The sequence below is a fragment of the Pongo pygmaeus genome, chromosome 15 (genome assembly GCF_028885625.2).
Source record: "Pongo pygmaeus isolate AG05252 chromosome 15, NHGRI_mPonPyg2-v2.0_pri, whole genome shotgun sequence".
Classification (NCBI taxonomy): Eukaryota; Metazoa; Chordata; class Mammalia; order Primates; family Hominidae; genus Pongo; species Pongo pygmaeus.
This window is the reverse complement of record NC_072388.2, coordinates 71,260,011-71,287,416: the sequence shown is the minus strand read 5'-3', so window position 1 is coordinate 71,287,416 and position 27,406 is coordinate 71,260,011. Positions and strand designations below refer to the sequence as shown.

The 27,406-nt window shown below is 43.2% G+C and overlaps 1 protein-coding gene across 21 annotated transcripts in view; it reads right to left on the bottom strand.

Moving 5' to 3' along the window:
• RGS6 (regulator of G protein signaling 6) overlaps positions 1 to 27,406 on the bottom strand; it is a 636,900-nt gene that overhangs the window by 207,223 nt on the left and 402,271 nt on the right. For all 21 annotated transcript variants that reach the window (XM_054448764.2, XM_054448775.2, XM_054448762.2 and 18 more), the window contains one exon: positions 8,820 to 8,919. In XM_054448764.2, coding sequence (XP_054304739.1) covers positions 8,820 to 8,919 — 100 coding nt within the window. The remainder of the gene's footprint in view (positions 1 to 8,819; positions 8,920 to 27,406) is intronic.

The following is a 27,406-nucleotide window of genomic DNA, read 5'->3' as shown; positions in this document are numbered from 1 at the left end:
ATTTTACAAGGGAAACTCCTTCCAAGATTAACTGTCTTAGCACCTCGAATTGCTCTCCTCATCTCAGGTTGGAACACACCCAGTAAGGATTTTTGCTCCCAGTGTTTCACAGAATGTGCACTTACCAAGGTCAGCAATGAATTCAGCATTGCTAAATGCAATGATCAATTCTCAGCCCTTAGCTTCTCAGCATAGCTATAGTAGGTCACTCCACTCTTCCTTAAAACACTTTCTAGAAAAATTGGCGTCCAAGAAATTACATCCTCTTCATTTTTCCTCCTTGTCTCCAGCCACTTGTTCTCAATTTCTTTTGCTGTTTTCTTCTTCTCTCCCTCACATCTATAGATTGGAGCACCCTGTGTTTTAGGAATTGGACTGTGTGTTCTATCTACACTCACTCCCTTGGTGACCTCATTATTCCCATGGCTGATGGCTTATGAAGCCAGCTCAGACACTCCCTTAAAATCCAAATCCACATACTGAAATACCTACTTGTCATCTCCAATTTAATGTCTAATAGGTCGCTAAAACTTGACCTGTCTAAAATTTGTCTTTTGATTTCTTACTCTTCAGCTAACAACTGCCCCCCACCCCAACCCCTGGTGCCCCATCATAGTATTCCCCATTGAAATTAATAGCAACCCCATTTTTCCAGTTGCTGAAGCCAAAAGTGTGGATCATGGCTAATTCCTTTTTTTTTGCTCACATTCCATATCTGATCTATCCCCTAATAATGTCTGTTCTACTCTATTATTCTGTTCTCACGCTGCTAATAAAGACATACATGAAAGTGGGAAATAAAGACGTTTAATTGACAGACAGTACAGCATGGCTGGAAAGGCCTCAGGAAACTTACAATCAGGCAGAAAGGAAAGCAAACACATCCTTCTTCACATGGCAGCAGCAAGGAGATGTGAAGAGTGAGGTAGGGGAAAAGCCCCTTATAAAACTATCAGATCTCATGAGAACTCACTCACTATCATGAGGAAAGCATGGAGGTAACCAACCCATGATTCAACTACCTCCCACTGCATCCCTCTCAAGACACATGGGGACTATGGGAATTAAAATTCAAGATGAGATTTGGGTGGGGACATGTTCAAACCATATCATTCTACCCCAGTCCCTCCCAAATCTCATGTCCTCACATTTCAAAACACAATCATGCCTTCCCAATAGTCCCCCAAAATCTTAACTCATTCCAGCATTAACCCAAAAGTCCAAGTCCAAAATCTCATCTGAGACAAAGCAAGTCCCTTCTGCTATGAGCCTGTAAAATCAAAAGCAAACTAGTTACTTCCTAAATGCAATGTGGGTAAAGGCACTGGGTAAATATACCTGTTCTAAATGGAAGAAATTCGCCAAAACAAAGGGGTTACAGGCCCCATGCCAGTCTGAAATCCAACAGGTCACTAATTAAATCTTAAAGTTATGAAATAATCTCCTTTTACTTCATATCTCACATCCATGCTATGCTGATGCAAGAGGTGTGCTCCCACTATCTTGGGCAGCTCTGACCCTGTAGCTTTACAGGGTACAGCCTCCCTCCTGGCTGCTTTCACAGCTGGTGTTGACTGTCTGCAGCCTTTCCAGTTGCACAGTGCAAGCTGTGGGTGGACCTACCATTCTGGGGTCTGGAGGACAGTGGCCCTCTTCTTACAGCTCCTCTAGACAGTGCCCCAGTGGGGACTCTGTGTGGGGGCTCCAACCCCACATTTCCCTTCTGCACTGCCCTAGCAGAGGCTCTCCATGATGGCTCTGCCCCTGCAGCACACCTCTGCCTGGACATTCAAGTGTTTCTATACATCCTCTGAAATCAAGGTGGAGGTTCCCAAACGTCAATTCTTGTCTTCTGCACACCCACAAGACAAACAGCATGTGGAAGCTGCCAAGGCTGGAGGCTTGTACCCTCTGAAGCCATGGCCCGAGCTGTACCTTGGCCCCTTTTAACTATAGCTGGAGCAGCTGGGGCACTAAGGGCACTAAGTCCCTAGGCTGCACATAGCAGTGGGGCCCTGGACCCAAGAGGAAAAATAAACATTTTTTCCTCTTAGGCCTCTGGGCCTGTGGTGGGAGGGGCTGCCTTGAAGGTCTGTGACATGCCCTGGAGACATTGTCTCCACTGTCTTGGCAATTAACATTTGGTTCCTCCTTACTTATGCAAATTTCTGCAGCCAGCTTGAATTTCTCACCAGAAAATGGGTTTTTCTTTTCTACTGGTTCGTCAGGCTGCAAATTTTCCAAACTTTTATGCTCTCTTGTGTCCAGAGATGTCAAATGTCACCTCTTGAACACTCTGCACTTAGAAATGTTTTTCTGCCAGACAAATGGGATCTAATTAAACTAAAGAGCTTCTGCACAGCAAAAGAAACTACCATCAGAGTGAACAGGCAACTTACAGAATGGGAGAACATTTTTGCAATCTACCCATCTGACAAAGGGCTAATATCCAGAATCTACAAAGAACTTAAACAAATGTACAAGAAAAAATCAAACAACCCATCAAAAAGTGGGCGAAAGATATGAACAGACACTTCTCAAAAGAAGACATTTATGCAGCCAACAGACACATGAAAAAATGCTCACCATTACTGGCCATCAGAGAAATGCAAACCAAAACCACAATGAGATACCATCTCACACCAGCTAAAATGGCGATCATTAAAAAGTCAGGAAACAACAGGTGCTGGAGAGGATGTGGAGAAATAGGAACGCTTTTACACTGTTGGTGGGACTGTAAACTAGTTCAACCCTTGTGGAAGTCAGTGTGGCGATTCCTCAGGGATCTAGAACTAGAAATACCATTTGACCCAGCCATCCCATTACTGGGTATATACCCAAAGGACTATAAATCATGCTGCTATAAAGACACATGCACACGTATGTTTATTGCGGCACTTTTCACAATAGCAAAGACTTGGAACCAACCCAAATGTCCATCAATGATAGACTGGATTAAGAAAATGTGGCACATATACACCATGGAATACTATGCAGCCATAAAAAAGGATGAGTTCATGTCCTCTGTAGGGACATGGATGAAATTGGAAATCATCATTCTCAGTAAACTATCGCAAGGACAAAAAACCAAACACCGCATGTTCTCACTCATAGATGGGAATTGAACAATGAGAACACATGGACACAGGAAAGGGAACATCACACTCTGGGGCCTGTTGTGGGGTAGGGGGAGGGGGGAGGGATAGCATTAGGAGATATACCTAATGCTAAATGATGAGTTAATGGGTGCAGCGCACCAGCATGGCACATGTATACGTATGTAACTAACCTGCACATTGTGCACATGTACCCTAAAACTTAAAGTATAATAAAAAAAAAAAAAAAAAGAAATGTTTTTCTGCCAGATATCCTAAATCATCTCTCTCAAGTTCAAAGTTTCACAAATCTCTAAGACAGGGCCAAAATGCCACCAGACTTTGCTACAGCATAATGAGGGTTATCTTTGCTCCAGTTCCTAACAAGTTTCTCATCTCCATCTGAGACTACCTCAGCCTGGACTTTATTGTCCATATCACTATCAGTATTTTGGTTAAAGTCATTCAACAAGTCTCTAGAAAGTTCTAAACTTTCCCACATCTTCCTGTCTTCTAAGCCCTCCAAAGTCTCTAGAAGTTCCAAACTTTCCCACATATTCTTGTCTTCTTCTGAGCCCTTCAAACTGTTCCTACCTCTGCCTGTAACCCATGTTCCAAAGTCACTTCCACATTTTTTTTTTTTTTCTGAGGCAGGGTCTCACAGACTGGAATGCAGTGGTGTAATCTCAGCTCACCACAACCTCTGCTGCCTGAGCTCAAGCGATTCTCCTGCCTCAGCCTCCCAAGTAGCTGGGATTACAGGTGCGTGCCACTACCACCGAGCTAATTTTTGTACTTTCAGTAGAGATGGGGTTTCACCATGTTGGCCAGGCTGGTCTTGAACTCTTGACCTCAAATGATCCACCTGCCATGGCCTCCCAAAGTGCTGGGATTACAGGCATGACCCACCATGCCTGGCTGCTTCCACATTTTCAAGTATCTTTACAGCAGTGCCCCACTATCTAATAACAATTTACTGTATTAGTCCATTCTCATGCTGCTAATAAAGACATACCCAAGATTGGGTAATTTATAAAGGACAGATGTTCAATTGACTCACAGTTCAGCATGGCTGAGGAAACTTACAATCATGGCAGAAAGTGAAGCAAATACATCGTCTTCACATGGAAGTAGCAAGGAGAAGTGCAGAGTGAAGACAGGGGAAAGCCCCTTATGAAATCATCAGATCTCATTAGAACTCACTCACTATCATGAGAACAGCATAGAGGTAACTGCCCCCGTGATTCAATTACCTCCCACAGGGTCTCTTCCATGATATGTGGGAATTATGGGAACCATTATACAATTCAAGATGAGATTTGGGTGTGGACTCAGCCAAACCATATCATCTACCTTCAGACTTGAATCCGAATCTGACTACTTCACACATCTCCAGTGCTGATAGCTTAGTGTATTAGTCCATTTTCACACTGTTATAAAGAACGATCTGAGACTGGGTAATTTATAAAAGAAAGAAGCTTAATTGACTCGCATTTACATGGCTGGGGAGGCCTCAGGAAACTTACAATCCTGGCAGAAGGTAAAGAGGAAACAAGGCATGTCTTACATGGCGGCAGGAGAGAGAGAGAGCAAGGGGAAGTGCCACACTTTTAAACCACCAGATCTTGTGAGAACTCACTCACTATTATAAGAACAGCACGGGAGAACCTCCCTCATGATCTAATCACCTATCACCAGGTCCCTCCCTTGCCATGTGGGGATTATAATTTGAGATGCGATTTGGGTAGGGACACAGAGTGGAACCATATCACCTAGTCTGAGGCACCATTTTAATAATAGCCTCCTATCTGGCACCTAAACCCTCAATCCCCCAAGGAATTCTGAATACAATAGAGTGATCTCATTGAAAGGTAAGTCAGAGCATGTCAGGCCATGTGCAAAATCCTGCAGTGAAAAGAGGCTAAGTGATCAAGCTCACCATTCTCATATGGCTTCATCCCCATTCTCCTTATTTTCTTGACTCTACTATAGCTGCCCTGGCTCCTCCTCACAGATCCTCAATGTTCCAGGAACTCTCCTGCCTTGGGCACTGAGCTCTGGCTGTCTGGAATGCTCCTTCCCTCAATATCCATATGATTCAATCCCTCATCTCCCTTCTGTCTTTACTCAAATGTCATCTTCTCAAGGAGCTCTTTCTTGAGCACCTATTCCAAAATTGCAACACCCCAACACTTCCCATCCTTTTGTGTATTTTATTTTTCTCCTTGGCCTTTATCACTACCTAAAATTCTGCAAGTTTTCCTTACTTATTTCCTCCTCTACTAGAATACAAATTCCATGAGGGTAGAACTTTTTATCTGTTTCATTTACTTCTGAATCTCAAATCCTTAACAATGCTTAGAAAATAGTGAACACTCAATAAATATCTAAATGAATAAATTAAAATGAATGACCAAGTATATCGTAAAAAGAACCAGAGCACTTTGGGAGGCCAAGGCAGGCGTATCACCTAAGGTCAGGAGTTCGAGACCAGCCTGGGCAACACGGTGAAACCCCGTCTCTACTAAAAATACAAAAAATTAGCCAGGTGTGGTGGCGGACACCTGTAATCTCAGCTACTCAGGAGGCTGAGACAGGAGAATCGCTTGAAACCAGGAGGTGGAGATTTCAGTGAGCTGAGATCATGCCACTGCACTCCAGCCTGGGTGACAAGAGCGAGACTCCATCTAAAAAAACAAAAGAACCAGAGGAAATTTTAGAAATAAAAAATAATTGAAATTACATACTTAAAATCTGGACTAAAGGGACAATTATTTTTCAAAGAAAAGCAGGACATCAACAAAAGAGAGATACTTCGTGGCTCATTTATGACGCTAGCATAAATTTGATACCCAAACCAGCAACAATGGTAAGAAAAACAACAGATCAATGTGGCCTGTGAAATAGATACAAAAATCTTAAACGTTATTGAACAAAATCCAGGAATGTGAAAAATAATATAGTAAAATTACATACATAGTCTATATTATACTATATATTATACATGAATAATATATATAATAAAATTTCATTTACATAAATTTTAAAATTAGAGAACACTAACAATACAAGTATCCTTCATTACCCAAATCTATCTGGGCTCTATTTTGGACTGAATGTGTCTCCTCCAAATTCATATGTTGAAATCTAATCCCCAACATGATGGCATTAGGAGGCCTTTGGGGGAATTTATGAAGGAGTGCCCCTCACAAATGTAATTATTACCCTTTACAGAGAGGCCAGAGAGCTATTTAACTTAGTTTTTTTTTTTTTTGAGATGGAGTCTCACTGTCGCCCATGCTGGAGTGCAGTGGCTTGACCCCTGCTCACTGCAACCTCCACAGTTCAAGTGATTTTCCTGCCTCAGCCTCCCAAGTAGCTGGGACTACAGGCATGTGCCACCACACCCAGCTATTTTTTTTTTTTTTTTTTTTTTTGTATTTTTAGTAGAGACAGGGTTTCGCCATGTTGGCCAGGCTTCTCTCAAACTCCTGACCTCAGGTGATCCACCCACCTCAGCCTCCCAAAGTGCTGGGATTACAGGCGTGAGTCACAGCGCCCGGCCCCCTATCTAGCTTTCTTTCCACCAAACAAGGATACAACAAGAAATCAGCAGTCTACAACCTGGAATGGGCTCTTACCAGAACCTATGATGGTACCTGATCTCAGACTTCCAGCCTCCAGAACTGTGAGACATAAATTTCTGTTCTTTATAAGCCACCCAGTGTAGGGTGCTTTGTTCTAGCAGCCTGAGCTGAGTAAGACAGTACCTGAGTTCAAACAGTGACAGTCTCGATAATGAGCTGGGATACTTACTTCAACTGGGTCTATTTATTTTTTAAGTTAATATACAGTAATATTGACTCTGTGCGTGTGTGTCTGTGTGTGTGTGTGTGTGTGTGTGCGCTGTTCCATGAATTTTGTTGTTGTTGTTGAGACAGAGTCTCGCTCTGTTACCCAGGCTGGAGTGCAGTGGCGCGATCTCAGCTCACTGCAACCTCTACCTCCCAGGTTCAAGTGATTCTCCTGCCTCAGCCTCCCAAGTAGCTGGGACTACAGGCACACACCACTACACCCAGCTAATTTTTGTATTTTTTAGTAAAGATGGGGTTTTGCCATGTTGGCCAAGGTGGTCTCAATCCCCTGACCTCAGGTGATCCCCCTACCTCAGCCTCCTAAAGTGCTGGGATTACAGGCATGAGCCATCATACCCGGCCTGTTCCATGAATTTTGGCCTATATATAGAGTCATGTTACCATCATCACAATCAGTATACAGAACTGTTCATCTGTTCATCATCATCATCTCATAAAACTCCCTCCTGCTGTCCTTTGCAGTCACACTCGCCCTGCAACTGCCAGTTGCTGGAAACCACTGATCTAATCTTTATCATTACGGTTTTATGATGTATAGAATGTTGTATACATGAAACCACATAGCATGTAACCTTTGAGACTGCTTCTTTCACTCAGAAAAATGACCTAGAGATTAATCCAAGTTGCTGCCAGTATCAATAGTTCCCTGGTTTTTGTTGCTGATTATGGGGAGGCTACAGTTTGTTTATCCATTTACCCGTTCACTGAAGGACATTTGGGTTGTTTCCAGTCTTTGGAGATGATGAATAAAGTTGCTATATTCTTCAGTATACTTCAAAAAAAGTTGCTATAAACCCTTACATACAAGTTTTTGTATAAACACAAGTTTTCATTGCTCTTGGGTGAATACCCAGGAGTGGGATTGCTGGTTCATATGGTAAGCATTGTTTAACTGTGTAAGAAACTGCCAAACCAGTTCCCAAAGTAGCTGCACAATTTTCCATTCCTATCACCAATATGTGAGAGTTCCAGTTGCTTCACATCCTCACCACCACTTGGTACTGTCAATATTTTTATTTTTAGCCATTCTAAAAGGTATATAGTGAAAACTAAGTCCTTTGGTTCCTGAATTTTGAAAAGCATATAGGCAGATTAAGAGAATCATCTAAAATGTTATCTTATTTGCTTGCTTGTTTGGATAGCAAAAGATACATACCTAGGTAGTAAAACTATGAAGAAAAACAATGAATTGATTAGTATACAAGCAGATAGGGTTTAGGGAAGTGGATGCAATACAGTAGGTACCCAAGGGGGCTCTAAGATATTAATAATAACGTTCTTTATAAGGCAGGATGGTAGGTACATGTAATGTGTTTTATTATTTTTGAACTACCTATGTGTTTTAATATATTTCACAATAAAAAATTTTAAAAGAAAGATGAGCACACAAAACACAATATAAGGAATGAAGAAAAATATTTTAAAACCTCTCTTTCAGGAGTTCAAGTACAGTGAGTTAAAAAACTGAAAATAAAAGCATTTCGTAGAATTTGAATATAACACTTTCTTAAAAACCTGTTTAAACTTAATTTCTTTAATATTTCTGTGCTTGTGTATATCCCACAGGCAAAGTTGCTGATGGGCCACTTTATTAATGGGTTTATTTATTCCCAGAGGCCTCAATCAACATGCAGTTGAAGGGCTGGTCATGGTAAGGTCATTCTTAATGATGGGCAACAAGTAGCTTCTTCCTAGAAACTGAGACTAGGATGGGACCGGAGTCAAGAAACACACTGAATGTTTCATTTTTACTATTCACAGATCTTCAGACACCCCTCAGGCCACAATCTAGACTTATAACTCTTTGGTAGTTCTGATTGTTACCAACACCTTGCAAGGAGGGTGTTACCTGTGACGACACTGGGGATTTTGGAGAGAAAGCTCTTGACTGTTCTGATGGGCACACCCCCTGTCTTGTCATCTTGCATCTTTGTAATGATGTCTTCAATCTGAAAGAGGTTAAAGAAAAGAAGTGTTATTTTCTCCCATAATGTAATTATAAATGGTACCTTTTTAAACAGCCCAAATGTGTAAACATGGATGTCAACAATAGATATCACAAAAAGCTCCCATCTAGTTGGTCAATAAATACAGCATCAGTATCTGCTATCTACCAAGTGCTGGGTATAGGGAGGTCTGAAGGTTATATATAGAGCATAAGTCATGTCCTGGAACAAGATCCCAGTTCAACAAGGTTTGGAGGAAGAAATACATTAGGATTCTTGATGGGATCCAACATGTAATTTGATAGGTATGTGATCACAGTCTCCTTCTTTTCCAAATTGGGTTTACATATAGGTTGAACCATATGAAATTTCTATATTCAACCCCCACCCCTTCCACAAAGGCAATTTCTTATGGTTCAATATAATATGTTAACACAGATTAATATGCTGCTATTGGGAATTGCAGACAGGGCTACCTTTGGGACTAGAGAAGGATACATCTAGAGTCACATGAGAGAAAAACAAGACATGGAAAGCTCTGATCTGAAGAAGTTGGAAAACAGGTCTCAGTGGTCATGAGTGGTGGTATGTGGATAGCTATTTTAGCCTGGACTAAGGTGGTCAAGGACAGGAACTTCTCCTTTCTATAAGCCATGCTATCAGGAGAAAAGATCATAGTGGACTATGACATCCTACTGGTGAAAACAGAACAGAGAATGAGGATGGACTGATGAGGGTGTAGGTGCCTAAACCGGAAAACCAATTTGTAGCTAATAATTTACGAGCCAGAGTAATTTCCTGAGCAGAAATCTTCAGTATAGGATACAGAAAGAATTCTGTAATAAGGATACATCTGTAATAAGGATACATTTGTTTGGGGAAGGGAGAGCAACTGAAGGGGAGAAAATAATGTTTAGTATTATCACGTTTTATTTTCCTAACAAATAGAGATATCTTTGAAACACCAGGATGGAGTCTCTGAGTGAGTTCTTAATAGAGGCTCATATCATAAGGCTAGAAATTAGTCTTACAGCTCATTTATTGTAACATACTACTATTGCAACTTGATGATAAGTGATTTTCTCGAAGACACATGACTAATAACTTGTTTGATAGAAATAGATAACTTGTTAGAGGCAAAGTTAGGGCATGGCATAACATCATCATCATCATAAATAGCCAAAATATATTAAAAATTTATGTGCTAGGTACTACTCTAAGTATTATACACACATTATCCTGTTTAGTCCTCATAATTACTTGATGAAATAGATTCTACTATTATCTACATTTTTTCATATAAATAAACAAAGATTTAGTGAGGTGCATCAATCAGGGTAGGGTGGATTAAGTTATGGCAGCAAATAACCCCCCAAATGTCAGTGGCTTAGCACAAAGGTTATTTCTCTGTCATGCTACATGTCTAGTGCAGGTCAACAAGGAAACTCTACTCACTGGAGTTACATCACCTTGCATGTTGCTGGTCAATGTGCCAGGGGCACAAGAGAGAATTCTGGAGAGTCTCTCACTGGGTATTAAATAGTGTAATCCAGAAGTTACATAGAACATGTTTGCTCACAATCCTTGGCCAGAACTGGTCACATAGCACCACCCAACCACAAAGGAGCCAGGGACTCAATCCTATGGGTGCCAGGAGGAAAGGGGAACTGAAGATCTGTGATCAACATCAGTGACAACTGCAGAGGTTAAGCAACCTTTGCAACCTTCACAGGGTCACACAGCTACCCAGGTGTGCAGCCAAGTTTGAATCCAGCCATAGATCCCAGAATGGCATCTAACCCCTGAGCCATTCTGCCTCCCAGAAAATCAGCCAAACAGGGAAACCATTCTCACTGGACTCTTCTGGGTTTCTCTAAGAAGGACTGAGAGTGAGAAAGAATTCTAAGCTCCCAGCACTTCAGGAGGTAGATGAGTGTTATGCTAGAAAAGAGAGTCATTCTCTGAAGACCTGCATTCTGTTAGATGAAAACTGAAGAGGAAGTTTTATCCCAATTCATGTTAATAATCTCAGTTACTGCTGGCCTTTGTCTCCTAAACTCAATCCAACAATTTAGAGCAATTTGAGTATTATTTATTGATAGCCAAGGAGAGCTAGAAAAATGGTCATTTTCAAGGTAATTTATGTTTTTGATCTAGCATATTATTTGAAACCAGAAGTATCAGTTACATTGATGGTTTCTATGAAAATGGCCAGAAAATCATTGAGAATTGGAAGGAAACCAACAATTCAATTCAGGTAGACCCCTGAGTAGACATTAGACAGTAATGATTTACACCTCTGCTGCTGCGGGCTGGATTTGAAGGATTGGTTCTGTGACTTCTTTTTCCTCCACTCAGTTTAGTTATTTCACCACACGACTGAATCTTAGAAGGCTAATTTACTAAAGAGGTCCTATCTCCTTATGTTGGCCCACAATGTACTAAGAGGTACATCACTCATCAGGGGTTACAGCTAGATCAAAAGAACAATCCCCTCAACTAACAGAAAGAAGACTACACTCCAGCAATAGTCTGCAACATCACAGGTGTGGAAGAAGGAATTATTGCCCCCCAATTCCTGACTCCCCCATGGTATTAATATACACCTGAATTCTTGCCTTGGCCTCATAGTGAGCAGTGTCTACCTTTTCCCTTTTGGGTTTGGCCATATGATTTGCCTGGCTACTGGGGTGTTTTTGAATGTGATATGAACAGGGACTTGCTATGTACCTGCATGGCTGCAGTTACTCTCTTCTCTTGCCCTCTTACCATGAGAAGAACACGCCTCAGATAGTTGTTACTTCAAGGAAGATGAGAGACATCTGGAACAAATGGTACTGAACCCATTGCTAGATCAGCCAAACCTCAGCTGGCCTATAGACTCATGAGCAAGAAATAAATGTTTATTTATTTTTTATTTATATATATTTTTTGAGACCGAGTCTCACTCTTCGCCCAGGCTGGAGTGCAGTGGCGCAATCTCGGCTCACTGCAAGCTCCACCTCCCAGGTTCACGCCATTCTCCTGCCTCAGCTACCCGAGTAGCCGGGACTACAGGTGCCTGCCACCACGCCTGGCTAATTTTTTGTATTTTTAGTAGAGATGGGGTTTCACCGTGTTAGCCAGGATGGTCTCGATCTCCTGACCTTGTGATCCGCCCGCCTCGGCCTCCCAAAGTGCTGGGATTACAGACGTGAGCCACTGCGCCCAGCCATAAATGTTTATTTTTATAGATCACTAAGTTTGAAGTGGTTTGCTCTACAGCAAAGTTATGATACAACAAGGCTCTGAAAAAATGCATTTATCAGAAATTTCTGAAGCCACAAAAAATACTTGACATTCAGAGTCAGTGAATCTTGGAATTGGGGTATCTCTGCATCACCCTTTCTAAGAATGCAGACATTCAATTTATTACCATCCACCACCTATTTTAAAACTCTTAGGGACTATATATACTATTTCAGGTAGTCCATTCCTTTGTTGTGTCAGACAAATTTTTGACATTGTTGTATTTGATTCTTGAGCACAGTCCACTACAATATCGGGTAATACTCTCTGAAATTCCTTGTCATGGTTTCTGGAGAAGTCCCAAGAGTACAGACCCAATGAAAATTACAAATGGGCTCTCAGGAACTGATCAAAATCATTACAAGTATTTTCAGAACATCTATTTCATGATCAATACTGTCCTAAGTATTTTAAATAAATTATTTAATTGATTTCCAGGTCATAAAAGTAATTTAATAAAGATATTGAAATTGAGGCTCAGAAAGGTTAAGCAATTTATCCAAGGTCAAATAGCTAGTAAGTGGCAAGTCCAGGATTCCTACTCACCTCTACCTGACTCCAATGTACAGCCCTGTTTATCAAATCTAAAGTTCATCTTCTATTTCTCAGACTTTTAGAAAACCTTGGTTACAACCCTTCTCTGAGTAGCATATTAGGTTCAGCAATGGGGGCAGTTCCTGGGAGGTAATGTTCAGAGGTATGAACCTAGTGAGTGGCCCAGAGCCTGGCTGATCCTAGGAAACTTACTTCTCGCAGCGCCATATGCCAAGGTTAGTGCTTTGTTTGCTGTGGATCCCAGAGTGAGTTCTAGCGGAGCCTGGAGTTGGCCCCTTACACTATACAACACATTAAATCTTGAGCTGAACATGGCAAATAAAGCTTTTAGTCTCAGTGCCACCTGGTAGTCTCCAAACTCTGAACTTTTCTGCCTCTAGTATTTTCAATTCATTTCTTCCTTGCTGGACAATGAGTATAATTTATTTTACCTTACAAAAAGGGTAACTCTTTGTTCTCTATGGCCTTAGTAGTTGATTAAAAATACAGAACAGAGGCATATATACACAGCGTCTCATCTCCCTCCTTAGATTCAAAACTTTTTGCAGGCAGAGACTATTCCTGGGTTTTCATTTTCATTTTCTTAGTTAACATTAGTTGAGTATCCACTCTGGGCCAGGCACTGCTCTAAGAGCTTTATCTTATAAAATTATTGAATTCTCACAGGAGGTAGATTATTATATCCCCATTTCATAGACAAGGGAACGAAGATTCATCTTTGTGTTCTCAACCAAAGCCTGCCAACAACCTTTTCAGACACAAGGCACTTAATACCATTTGCATCGAAGGGAAAGTTTAGTGCAGACCTAAAAGGGCAGAGGAGGATGCAGAGAAATTGATCCAGATAATCAGATTCTCAACCATCTCATGATTTATTTCTGCCCAGTGACTGCTGCTGTCTTGCTGTGCAGGGCTCTCTCCCTTTGTCCCACGGGATTGGTTAGATTTATCTTCCACTGGCCGATCATGGCTTCTCGGTCAGGGATGGGGAGATGGGAAGGTATAGAGACTTACGTTTTCCTGACTGTTCAGTTCCTTCTAACTTCTGACACCTTTTGTTCCTAAAGAAGAGCAAAATCAATTCCCTGACATCCTTTAATATGAAGTTCTGTGTCATTAGGGAGGATGTTTGGACTTAAGCATCACTGTGCCAATCAATAAGCAGGTGGCCCTTATCTGACAGCCAAACGATGCAGAGAAACCACTTGGCCAGCTAGGCTGGTTCCGCCTGGATGGGCCACAGCCACAGGAATGTCCTTCTTCAAGGAGCTCAAAGCTCAGCACTGACAGGCAGGTAAAACATTCTTCCAAACAGCAGGACACTGTTGGAAGTGGAACCATTATGCCATAAAGTGGGTTTTCTTTTAAATGAGAAATATAAAAAGGTAGACACAATTCACTGAAATAGCCCCAAGAGTGTGCGAGAGGAGTGAGGAGAAGCAATCCTCTCTTTACAAACGGAAGCGGCAGAGGGGCAGTAGTAAGAACACGGGAGAGAACCCAGGAGACTGGCTGGCCTCAGCTTCTCTGATGTGCTGTGTTGACCTGGGACAAGTTGCTTCACCTATCTGGACTTCACTTTTCTCATCCCTACAGTGATAGGCCTGGTTGCTAAACTGAGGTTTCTCATTCTGAAACTGGAGACTTCACAAAGTAAAACTCTGTCTGCAAGGAAAGGGCAGGACATGAAGCCAGGTCTCTGAGCTCTTCCTCTCCATGTTGTCTGTCTTACCAGGTGGATCCTCACAGAACATGTCTCTGCACTAACAGGTGCAAGGTAGGGGAAGCATGTTGGGCAAAACTGGGGAGTTTCTAATGTTTTCAGAAACTGTGTTGGGCAGATAGCACCAGAAGCCAGACAGAGAAATGACCCGGAGAGGCCCTCACACTGCTCCTTCTCCATCAGCCCATGCCTCTTGTCTCTGCTTTGACCCGTGACACTCCTAACAGAAACGACAAAAGGCAATATTAGTTTTTTTTCTATAAATTCATGATCCAATGAGCTAATTTACTTAGCTCCTTCAATTTTTCCCCAGTGGAGATGTTAAAAACTGAAAGTATAACAAACTATATTGTGATTTTTTAAAAAAAAATCTACCACAACTTCGACAAAGAAGCAAAGAGTATGCCTCAAGCATGAAGGTTCTTTTTACTGAAGTGCTTCATCTTGACTTTGCAATCAGTTGCCTGTTTCTAGCTACTAATGAGTGTCACGTCGGAGTCTACCTTTCAGCAAAGACCCCCTCTGTTTTGGTGACTGTGAAGGAGTGAAAAGGACTCCTCAGACACCATCTTATCAGCCCAGAGGCAGAAATCAGAGCTGACAAATGATAATCATATTTCTTAATCCAAAATGTGCATGCTTCATTGAGCAGGCTCTGCCCCATATGTGTTCCAAAAGATCAGGCTATTTCTCTTTTTTATTTTTAAAGACACAATGCATTGCTATTTTCAACTTTTGCATGTATTTGTGTGTACATACTGGCTTAGTGGACATTCACTGAGCACCTACCAAGTGCCATGCACTGTGTTCACTTCTACTGTTATGAAAACAGGTAGAAGACAGAACCTGTTCTCCTTCCTCATGGACTAATACATTTCAGAGTGACTCAGGGATCTAGGCTTACAGTTAAGGCTGTGTTGGAGGCTGAAGAGCTAAGCATGGGTTCCAAGGAGGCTGGAAGTGAAACACTGAGGAATGCCACCATAGGCCCATGGAAGAAAACCATCACGGCTCCCTTCTTCTTTCCTTCCCTCTTTTATCATCCCATTCAAAGGCTGCAATTTCAATGGCACAAGGGGAATTTGAGGATTCCACCTGCTAACTATGACAATGATCAAAATGCCTATTAATTTGTTTTCAGCTAAGCCTATGTTTGAATCATTGTATCTGTTTAGAATGCTTTTCATGGAAAGTAACCACAACAAAAAATCCAACCTCCAAAGATGGGGGCTGATATTTTCCACATAACAAGCAGTCCGTATGTGGGTGGCGCTGACATTGCTGCAGAGGCTCTATGCTACGAACACCAACATCTTGGTCTTTCCCTTGTGGTTGCCTAAAGGCTGCCCAGCTCTAGTCATCCCTTCTCTGTGAAAGGTGGGAAGGAGGGGGAGGGGGAACAGCTGCACTCATTCCTTTTATCAGGAAAAGCATATTCCTTCCCAGAAGACCTCAACAGATCGCTGCTCAAGTCTCAGGCCAGAGCAGGGTCACATGACTACATTGAGCTGCACAGGAGGTGGGAAGAAGGTATTTAACTTTTCCAGCCTCTATACCACATGGAAGCAGGGCAAAAGGAGAATGGAAATGGGGTTAACCATTTAACACTGTCTGCCACAAGACCTTGCGTTAAAGAACACTCATAAAGGATGGTTGGGCAGGCCCTGAAGCCTCTCTGATCTGTTTTCCACACTGCAGCCTATATGATACTCTTAAAAGGGAAAATATGATCATTTAACTCCCCTACCTAAAATCTGTCCATGGTGTCCCAGTGCTTATCCTGTTATAAGCTCTTATTAAACCCTCTATCTTTTCTCCATATCAACGATCGCTCTAATTTGCATTTGTATCACCCGTTAGAGTGGTTTGCTCACCACTGAATCCTAATAGGTACTCAGTAAATATTTCTTGAATGACTATATCAATGAATGAATGAATAAATGAATCACATGAGTGCTATATTCTTAAAGAACTTTATCTTGGATTCCAGCATTCAGTGGGACTCAATATATTAAAAGGGTCTTGGAGGTAGTGATGTCTGCAATTTACAGTAAATTTAGTATTTACACTTAAGATCATTTTGCTTTGGAAATGGGTTCCATAACAAAAATCTGAAGATTTCATGAACCTTAGCAACAATGTTCAAGGAAAAGCTCCAAAGGCATCCAAGTACCAGTTGAGTGGGGAGTCAGTTCCCCAATGTACTGTGGCTGACAGTACCCAGGGACAGTACCAGGGCAGATGGATGACACAGCATTATTTGTTTTGTCCCCTGGAGGCTTACTTTTACAGTTTTAATATTGCCATATGGAGTGCTTCATAAATTACTTTTATGGAAAACATTTCATTTTCTTTCATTTAATGGGAGAGAAAAGCAGACAAGAATGACCTTCTAAGTCTGAAATCAAATGGCTTGTTGATACTTTAGGGAAAATGTCTTTCCCCTGAGCTTGGCTGGAATAGTCAAGCCTTAGAAGGCATCATCTTTCTTGTTTAAGAATCTGTTGTTTGCTTTGCAATGTAAGTGGAGCAAGTCCTTTTGGTCAGGCCCTGGACTGAGGAATCTCTGACTGCAGATGGCCAGCAACAGTGCAGATGAGGACAATAGATACTGGCCAATGAAATATTCTAGCAACTGCAGAAGACCTAAAATCCTTTTATTCTAATCTCCTCAAATTACCTGAATTTGAGCGTGTCAACCTCTTCTTGTTGGGAACCATCCCTCCTTTACAGAAAAACATGCTGATATTTGGGAAGGGTAAATTGTTCAAGGCCAAGTGAGACTGTTGGATAAATGAGATTATTGGCATGAACCAGAGCTGGCTCCATGGATCACCACATCAGCTGGCCAGGGCAGCTGCCAGGGAGGCCCCGGCTCACCTAAGGCTTTAGCTGAGTGGAAGAAGATACAGAAAACAGGGCCATGCCATAAGCATCAAAGTTTAATACACACTATAGAAGGCAGAAAAATGTTCCCCCAAAAGAGATCCATGTCCTAATCCCTGGAATCTGTGAATATGTGACTTCATATGGCAAAAGGGACTTTGTAGATGTGATTAAGGCTAAGGATCTTAAGATGGGAGATGACCTTGGTTATCCAGGTATGCTCAGTGAATCACATAAGTCCTTGAAAGCAGAAGACCTTTCCCAGCTACAGTTGGTTAGAGACAGATGTGATGATGGAAAAGGGGTCAGATAGATGGGACTTTACTGATTTTGAAGATAGAGGAAGGGGCCACAAGCCAAGGAATGCAGGCAGCTCCTGGAAGCTGGAAAAGGCAAGAAAACAGATTATCCCTTAGAGCCTCCAGAAAGAAACACAGTGCTGCTAGCACCTTGATTTTAGCCCAGTGAGATCTTTTCAGATTCCTGACCTTCAGAACTGTAACATAATGGACTTATGTTGTTCTAAACCATTAAGTGTATGGTAATTTTTTATAGCAGCAGTAGAAAACGAATACACACAGTGATCCCCACCCACTAGCTAATATTTGGCTAATCAGTATTCCACATTGTTTCCAAAACAGATTAGTACGCATCTTCTCCTTCTGGGCAAGCAGGGGATGGATTTCCCCAAACTCTGCAGCTCTCTGTCCCTCTGAACAGCTTCATGGCCAAACCAATCATCACCTAGGACCTGTGGCAGCCCACTTGGGGAAGATGTCAGGGATGACGACAGGGAAGATGCCTGTCTATAAACCCTAAGTCATTGCCTCCATGCCATTTCCAATGCTGCATTTTTTGGATCTCTCTGGGACCAATTAGATGGGTGGCTTAGAGGTTATTTCTGGGAACTTTTTTTTTTTTTTTTTTTTGAGACAAAGCCTCTGTTGCCCAGGCTGGAGTGCAGTGGCCTGACCTCAGCTCACTGCAACTTTCACCTCCCAAGTACAAGCAATTCTCCCACCTCAGCATCCCAAGTAGCTGGGATTACAGGCACCCACCACTACGCCTGGATAATTTTTTTTTTAAGACAGAGTCTCAGTCTCACTGTGTCACCCAAGCTGAAGTGCAGTGGCCTGATCTTGGCTCACTGCAACCTCCTGGGTTCAAGCGATTCTCCTGCCATAGCTTTCCAAGTAGCTGGGATTACAGGTGTGTGCCACCATGCCCGACTAAATTTTGTATTTTTGGGAGATATGGAGTTTCGCCATGTTGGTCAGGCTGGTCTCAAACTCCTGACCTCAAGTGATCTGCCTGCCTCAGCCTCCCAAAGTGCTGGGGTTACAGGCATAAGCCACCACACCTGGCCTCTGGGAGCTTCTTAATTGGGTCACAGTAGCCTATTTAAGTATCACAAGCATGAAAAAACAAAGATCCTTTTTTATTTCTCATCTCACATTTTACCTAGCCACATTTTTTAACCCAGCCTACCAAGGAGAATTGCACATGGAATATCATGTGGCAACCTAGCCCAAATAATTCAACCAGCACTGTGAAATGCTGCACATTTGAACATAAGGCCTTTAACGTTTTCTACAAAAATATTCAAGTTCTAACATATATATCATTTTTCTCTTACTGCTGCAGAGAGGTCAATAACCTTGTTTCCAAAGAAAAACAGGTCCATCCAGTGTCCTGGAATATTACTACAATTTCTTCCTCCTGGAAAAGAGCAGGGAACATAAGGCCTTGTCCTCCCTCTGACCCCAAGGACACCCTGGACTCTAAGATCACTCATCCTTTCTGGTTCATTTCCTTTCTGACCTTTCCTTGAACCAAACAACTGAACTAGCAACTGGAGTGAATCTGAGGGCTTGGAATAATTGATGTAAATTATCTCTTTGGTGAAAAAACTGCTATGACTTCCTACAGCTACGAAATAAATGCCAAGTTCCCTACTATGGAATTCAAGGTCCTCCATCATTCAGCATCCACCACCTTTCCAGCACCACCACTCCTCCCAGCCCGTTTTGCTTCTGGACACACTTATCTGCAAAACTCTCCTGAGTCTGCTTGCTGGTCATAGACTTCATCCACCCACAACAAACACATCCAAATCCTTGGCATGCTTCTAGGCCCTGCTCAAAAGCTACTTCCTCCAGGAAACTTGATATTCCAGTACCTGCATCCATACGTATTACGCATGTTATTATGGTTTGGCCCTGTGTCCCCACCCAAATCTCATGCTGAATTGTAATCCCCAGTGTTGGAGGAGGGGCCTGGTGGGAGGTGAGTGAATCATGAAGGCAGACCTCCCCTTTGCTGTTCTCATGAAAGTGAGTGAGTTTTCATGAAATCTGGTTGTTTAAAAGTGTGTAGCACTTCCATCTTTGTGCTCTTTTCCTCCTTCTGCAGACATGTAAGACATGACTTCGTCCTCTTTGCCTTCCGCTATGACTGTAAGTTTCCTGAGGCCTCCTCAGCCATGCTTCCTGTACAGCCTGTGGAACTGCGAGTCAATTAAACCTCTTTTCTTTATAAATTACATTCTCAGGTATGTCTTTATAGTAGTGCGAGAATGAACTAATACCCATGTTCTATATTTTTTATTCCCTTTTCCTATTCCAAGGCTGCGAGGCAAGAACCTGAATCAAGTCTTTCTCCCTCTGCTCCAATCACAAGAGCCACATACCCCTACTTAGGACCAATTTCATTTTCTCTGTTACTGAAGTTCTGCTTCTTTCCCTCTGGAACATAACTTTCTGGAGGGAAGAGACAGTTCTCATCTCTGAAGCACCCCTGGTCCTCTACATCTGGTCTGCATGGGACAGAAGTAGAGAATAGAAAACATCATACTCATTCCTTAAAAAAATATTTCAGGGCAATGAGAGAGCCTTTCACAGTCTCCCAGAGCTCTGGAGAGAAGTGCATTTTCAGATGGAACAAGAAGGGTGAGAATGAAGTTTCCTCAGCAGCTGCAAAAACTGGAAAGCCTTGAGAAGTCTTAAAGAGTGTGCATCTGAGGCTGTCATCACCAGACCCTCCCCTCTCCCTTCACTTTGTCTACAGGTCAAAGTGGTGCCCCCACATGGCCCACCTCATTCTCTGGAGATCTTCCCAGCCTGCCTGCACCCTAGGGCCCTTGTCTGCCTTGCACGATGACCACTACCCTTCCTCCTGAGAGCTGCTTCTGCTGCCCCTCCTGAGCACCTGGCTGTGATTCTATGCATTTGGGGCTTCCTCTGGCCCCTTGAAACCTGCCCTAAGGAGCCTCCTTCTTTTTACCATTTCCTTAGATGGCAGGCTCCCTGCTCCAGATAGTGCCATTCTCTTCCCCAGGTGTTTTCTTCTTTCACTATGTCATCCTTCATGTTTGATGTCCCAAACTGCTCCAGTGAGCACATGAGAGCCACCAGTTGGGGAGGGATACTGAGATAAATTGTAGTGTAGAGAACTCTCCTCACAATTTATAAGCAAAATCAGGTAGAAATGAGCATCAAGGTCAGTCCCAAAGGGGAAGCAGAGGAGAATCATCACTCATTCCAAATATAAATTATATTTGAGCATGCACTGCCTGCTAGGTGCTGGGAAACTGGAAAGGCAGGGCCCTTCCCTTGGTGCTTTCTTATAGCACAGGGGCCCCTTCAGGATTTTAAATGAGTCTGAAAAAGAAGAACAGTCCCCAGGAGGGCCGCATAGAAGGAGGTGCAACCACAAGGCTGACTTCAGGAAATTCCTGCCTGATCCCAACAGCACCTGAGGTCCTAGAACCTCACAGGGGGTCCCAGGACAACCCCCTTCCTTGTGTTGCCTGAGACCCAGCAGCAAAGATCCCTTTTTTAGTTTCATTTCTCATGCCTTTCCTGCTGATTTTTAATGCTGCCTCCGAACATACCAGCTCAGGCTCTGCTGCTTTCAGGAGTGCCTTTCCAAGCGACACCAGAGTGCTGTTCCTGCTCTGTAACTGACTGCCCAGAGACCATCATCTCATCTGAAGACTTGGAGTCCTTCCCCTCATGGTGTTCCTGCACCAAAAAATGTCCTCTGCATTGCCCCACTTCCCACTCTTTACATAGAAGGAAGCATGACCAGGTACCCCCTGGTCTTTCTAAATTGGCTGGTCTCTCCACTGCCCAGCTCTTCAATCCAGCCACCAAAGGATTCAATGGAATGGGCTAAGGTACAATGGCATTTTAGTTCTTTAGTTCTTTTGGACTACTATAGCAAAATATCTTTGCCTGGGTAACTTATAAACAATAGAAATTTATTACTCACAGTTTGGGAGGCTGTAAAGTCCAAGATCAAGTCACTGACAGATTTGGTGTCTGGTGAGGGCTTGTTCTACTTTCATAAATGGCACTTTCCATGTGTCCTGATAAGCCAGCAGAGCCAAACAGGCTTCCTCAAACCTAATCTCATTCATGGAGGCAGAACACTAATGACCTAATTACCTCCAAGGGCCCCACCCCTTAACATTATCACCTTGGGGGCTGGGTTTCAACATATGAATTTTGGTGGGACACAACATTCTGATCATAGCAAATGGGTACTTTTTATTCTTTTCTTTATGCTTTATAGTGATATTTACCAAAATATCTCTAATATCCATGAACTACTTTTTATCAATTCTAAAGGATAATAGTTTATTTCTCAAATTTATTTTTTATTTTTTTAAAGCTAGTCCTATTTCTAAAATTTAAGTGAGCATGCAGGCAAAATCTCTCAGGGCAGTGCCTGCCACACAGTTACTCACTCCCCAATAATGTTCATTTCCCTTTCCTTCACAATTGATTTTAATTTCTTCTTCTATCTGTAGCAAATGAATAACCACAGAAGCTTCTACAGCTCCCTTCAGAAGCATGTGATTGGACCTTCTTTTGTGCAGCTCCCTGACAAAGGCCCAGAGGACAGCAGCTGGGATTGGAGACCCATGCTTTCCAAGCAGGTATCACCAACGTCAATTCTCACATGACAAGCCCCAGTTTGTATAGGTTTCCAACTATGTAGAAAATGATTATTTCATTAACCAACTCTACACTAATTCCGTGCTTCTGATATGGTTTGGCTGTGTCCCCACCCAAATCTTATCTTGAATTGTATCTCCCTTAATTCCCACGTGTTATGGGAGGACCTAGTGGAGAGATAATTGAATCATGGGGGTGGATTCCCCCATACTGTTCTCGTGGTAGTGAATAAGTCTCATGAGATCTCATTATTTTAAAGGGGTTTCCCCTTTTGCTTGGCTCTCACTTTCTTGGCTCTCATTGTCTCTTGCCTGCCACCATGTAAGATGTGCCTTTCGCCTTCTGCCATGATTGTGAGGCCTCCCCAACAACGTGGAACTGTGAGTCCATTAAACCTCTTTTTCTTTATAAATTACCCAGTCTTGGGTATGTCTTTATCAGCATTGTGAAAACTAATACAACTTCTCAGGGCAGCCTTATCTTTATCCACCTTATGTCCCAAGTTCCATTACATGGCAGGACAAGCAGCAGGACTTTCCTGCCTACAGGTAGCACCTTGTCAAGGGGAGGCCCACATCTGCCTGGAGAAAAAATAAGCTATGCAGGCTCAGGCAAAGGTGTTTTTAAACTTCCAAATTCTTTGCTTCTTGTTCCTGAAATCACAGACTGAAAGAGAAACTTATTTTTCATCCCCAAGAAAATGATATTTGATAAAGCATGTATCTATCTGATTTAATTCTGATTTTAATCTAAGAAGGAAACCCGGGTGACTCTGGGAAGCATTTGATGGACTGTAGGCTGCACAATGAAATTCAATGGGATAAATACCAGCATCTGAAAATAAACCCCTCATTCCCCTTGGCAGAGCAGCAGGGTCATTTGCCAATTACTTCTGTTAATCATACAGATTAAAAGGTTTTTGTAGCTTGTCTCCCTATAGCTCTTCTGCAACAGGAGGGTGAGCAAGTGTGAGGTGGAGCCTGCAGCATAGGCAGGGCCTAGGAAAACCCCTGGGCCCAGCCCCATTTAGGAGGGAAATGGCCTGGGGCTGTGCTGCCTACCACTCATCGAACTGGCCAGGTCACCTCACTGCTCATGTTTGGATGGGGATGTTGCTGTCTACCCTACCCGGTCATCAGAAGAAATGAGAGCGGGAGCACCTCATAAGTAGAGGGAGCACCCAGCACCTCTGCTGTAAACAATAGCGTCCTTCTCTTCTCCTTCCTCTACTTGTGGGTTAAGGAGTTGCAGGAAACCAGGAGGTAGAGAGGCACGATGCAGATCTGAGAAACCACTGTATTGGAAACACAGACCATAATAATGTGGAAAGTTTACCCCTGACTTAAGAAGAAAGGCTTTTACAGGGGAGGAGGTGTTGGTTAGGTGGTGGGGGTTAGAGGTTGAAATGGGTGATGGGGGTTAGAGGTTGAAATGGGTGATGGGGGTGGGAGTCAGTTCCAGAGCTGAGCCACATCAGAAGCACCACCGTCTCATGGGCAACTTTCCTAATGGTGGCTCCACCTGCTTCCAGGAGCTTTACCTGATGGGCGATATTCCTATGACAACTCTTTGGGAATCCCCTTGTTATGGACTGAATTGTGCCCCACTCCAAATCGAGACATTGAAGTTCTAACTTTCAGTACCTCAGAATGTGATCTCATTTGGAAATAGGGCCTTTACAGAGGTAATCGAGTTAAAATGAGGTTGTTAGTGTGGAGCTTAATCTAAAATGACTGATGTCCTTATAAAAAGGGGAAATTTAGACACAGACAGACACACACAGAGGGAAGATACTGTGAAGAAACACAGGGGGCAAAGTCATCTACAGGCCAGGGAGACAGACCAGGAGCAGATCCTTTCCTTGCAGCCCCGGGAAGGAACCAACCCTGTCTTGATCTTAGACTTCTGGTCTCCAGAACTGTAGTTAATAAGTGTCTGTTATTTAGCCCACCCACTTTGTGATACTTAGTTATGGCAGCCCTAGCAAGCTAATGTACTCCTGAAATGACTTTGCAGATCATAGAAATTATTTTTTTCCAACTCTTTCTGCCTAACATGTAACGAAAACTATTTCCTCTCATCTTCCCTTTCTGTCTTCTCTCTCTTCCCCTTCCCCACTGCCTCTCCCTACACTCACTCACTCTCTCTCTCGAGATAACACATAATTATTTCCAAATTAGACAGCTTTCCGTGAGCCAAACTGACTAATTTGACTTCTTGCATATTGCCTGATCCCCAGTAAGCCACGCAGCATATAGTACTTCAAAGCTCGGCTTTCTGAAAGCCAATACTCTGTCTAATGTTAGGGGATAAGAATGAATGCCAAATTCATAGTCCAGATTTAAAACTAGGAGGGTCAAGAAAGACACGTTTTCTAGAATCAGGAGTGAGAAGTGTCATGATTAGAGTGGTCTTTCATTTGTTTTAAGATAACATAAAGTAAGGAATAAATGTAAACCCTTATACTTATGGCATAGATATATAGTTAGAACAACACACAATTTGAGAGATAAGTGATTCAGTAGCCCAAATAGAAGATACTTTGCAATTGAGTCAACTGAAAAATTATAATATAATATGGCAGCAAAAGAAAAAGGTGAATTTGATCTCAGGATGCATTAACAGAAACATAGTGACCTGAGTGAGAGGTGGAGTTCCTTCATCTGCTTCCAGTTCACACTGAGGAATACCGAGTTCCCTTCTGGCACTAGACTTAGGAGGACATCCACAAGCTGTGGTGGTTATCAAAGCCAGTGACCCAGATCCTGTGAAAGCATTTTAGCAGCAGGGTAGAGGTTGGCAGGACAGTGATTAGATCTTCTTCCCGAATATCTTATCAATTTAAACTGAGCTTGTCCAGCCAGTGGCCCACAGGCCACATGTGGCCCAATACAAGTTTGTAAACCTTCTTAAAACATTAAGCTCATCAGCTGTTGTTAGTGTTAGTATATTTTATGTGTGGTCCAAGACAATTCTTCTTCTTCCAGTGTGGCCCAGGGAATACAAAAGATTCGACACTCCTGATTTAAACAAAACAATAAACCATGTTAAAAACAGTGTGCTTGTTCTACAAATGCAGCTCCAAGCAAAGACTGCAGCCCTTGGCCCTTTCCATGTAGAGACAGGCTCTGTCATAGCCAAGCTGTAGAAGCACCTGTTGAGCCAATGCCCTGTCCCTGGGAGTCACTTTTCCATCTTAAAATGCAAGTCAGTTTGGAAAGGGGACTTGGTAATCTATTAATCTAGTCCTCTCTAGGATGAATTAGTCCCTAAGAGGAGCTAACTCTCATCAGGGAACCCAGAAAACAGGAGAACCCTGGACAAACAGGGATGGGGGCAGTCAGTAGCGGTGGAGGAAGGAAGGGTGGTCTGCAACATGAACTCTCAGGAGGGAAAGCCTAGGGGAGGGGCTGCATTAGTCTGTTCTCACGCTGCTAAGAAAGACATACCTGAGACTGGATAATTTACAAAAGAAAGAGGTTTAATTGACTCACAGGTCCATAAGGCTGGGGAGGCCTCACAATCGTGGCGGAAGGCGAATGAGGAGCAAAGTCACATGGCGGCAGGCAAGAGAGAGCTTACGCAGAACTCCCCTTTATAAAACCATCAGACCTCCTAAGATTTATTCACTATCATGAGAACACTACAGGAAGGACCTGCCCCCCCACGATTCAATTACCTCCCACTGGGTCCCTTTCATGACACAAGGGAATTATAGGAGGTACAATTCAAGATGAGATTTGGGTGTGGACACAGCCAAACCATATCAGAGGCTTCAGGTAGAAAGGGTGTGTGCAGCAGGTAGAAGCATGTGGGTAGCAGTTGGGTGGAAGGGCATCTCTTAGAACCAAGAGAAGCCTGAGGCAGCCAGACCCTGTGGGGAGATGCTGGACGGAGGGGAGTCCCTCCAGTGTTAGTGGGAGTAGGGGGAAAGTCTTATCTGGAAAGCCTTCCTAGTGGCTTCTCTGCAAGTAGTTCTGACCCTTGCTAGTTTCAGGGACATCACTTTCTTCTGAGGTCTCAGTCCCCTCATGAATGAATTAGATGACTTCCATCACGGAACATATTACTGCAAAAAAGTGTTTCAGGCGGACATCCCTCATCTCCCTGAATTCTGAGTGCCTCTGTGGGTGCAATTTGGGTTTCTGAGTGTTTTCAAGTCAATTCAGCCAAGCACCCCTCCCTCCTGCCATCAAGGTGATTGATGGTTTCATGGGGGAGGGGTGAAGAAGTGAGGGGGAAGGGAGGGAGCAGAGCCCTGTGGCTTGTCCACCCTATGGGCTTAACCTCCCCACCCCATGCCCTGCCAGCTTCCCCAGCTTTTTGCAGGTGTCAAACGAGACATATAGGAAGGCTCTTTCAGGAGCTAGGAGGGGCTGTGCTTGGCCCAGCTCCCAGGGCCAGTTGCCCTCCAGATAATTGGGGTTTGGCATGAGCCTTGGGGGTGGGGTCCTGGCTTTGCAGCACTGAGCCTTGTGGGGAAGGATGGCCCCATTGAATGTAGGGGTGAGCACACACAAAATCCTTTCCGTCCCCACGGGGCCTCTTTCTGGACAGCAATTACATGCTGGCTTCAGACATTCTCCTGAGGCATTGAAGACCTGGGGGTATCGGAGATGGAGGTTTAAGGGGAGGTTGTGGATGAGATGGAGAAAGGCCAGCACAATCCGCATTTGTGGTAACACACGTGCAGCAAAGAGAGAGAGACAACTTCCACTTGATAACTTCTGACAGATAAAAAGCCTTTGCCAACAGGTAGGTCATTTGGGGATACAGAGATTTAATGGGAATGGAAATCTGGTGTGTGTATGTGTGTACCTGTTACCTTGCAGTGCTGGAAATAAACCTCAGCCGGTGGGCATCTAGATTGTGCTAGCTCCTCTGGCAGGGAGGGGATGGAGGGTTTTAGGAAGTATGACAACAAAGGTGCTGGCCTCCCCAAGGTCATGGGTGTGATGGTGAGGGCCCTTTCTTGCTTTCTCTAGCACACAGTGTGGGTGCTGTAGTGGGGCCCAGAACAAAGCATTTCAGGGCTTGAGCCCCAAACACCAGCTGAAGAAAAGACAATACACAGATT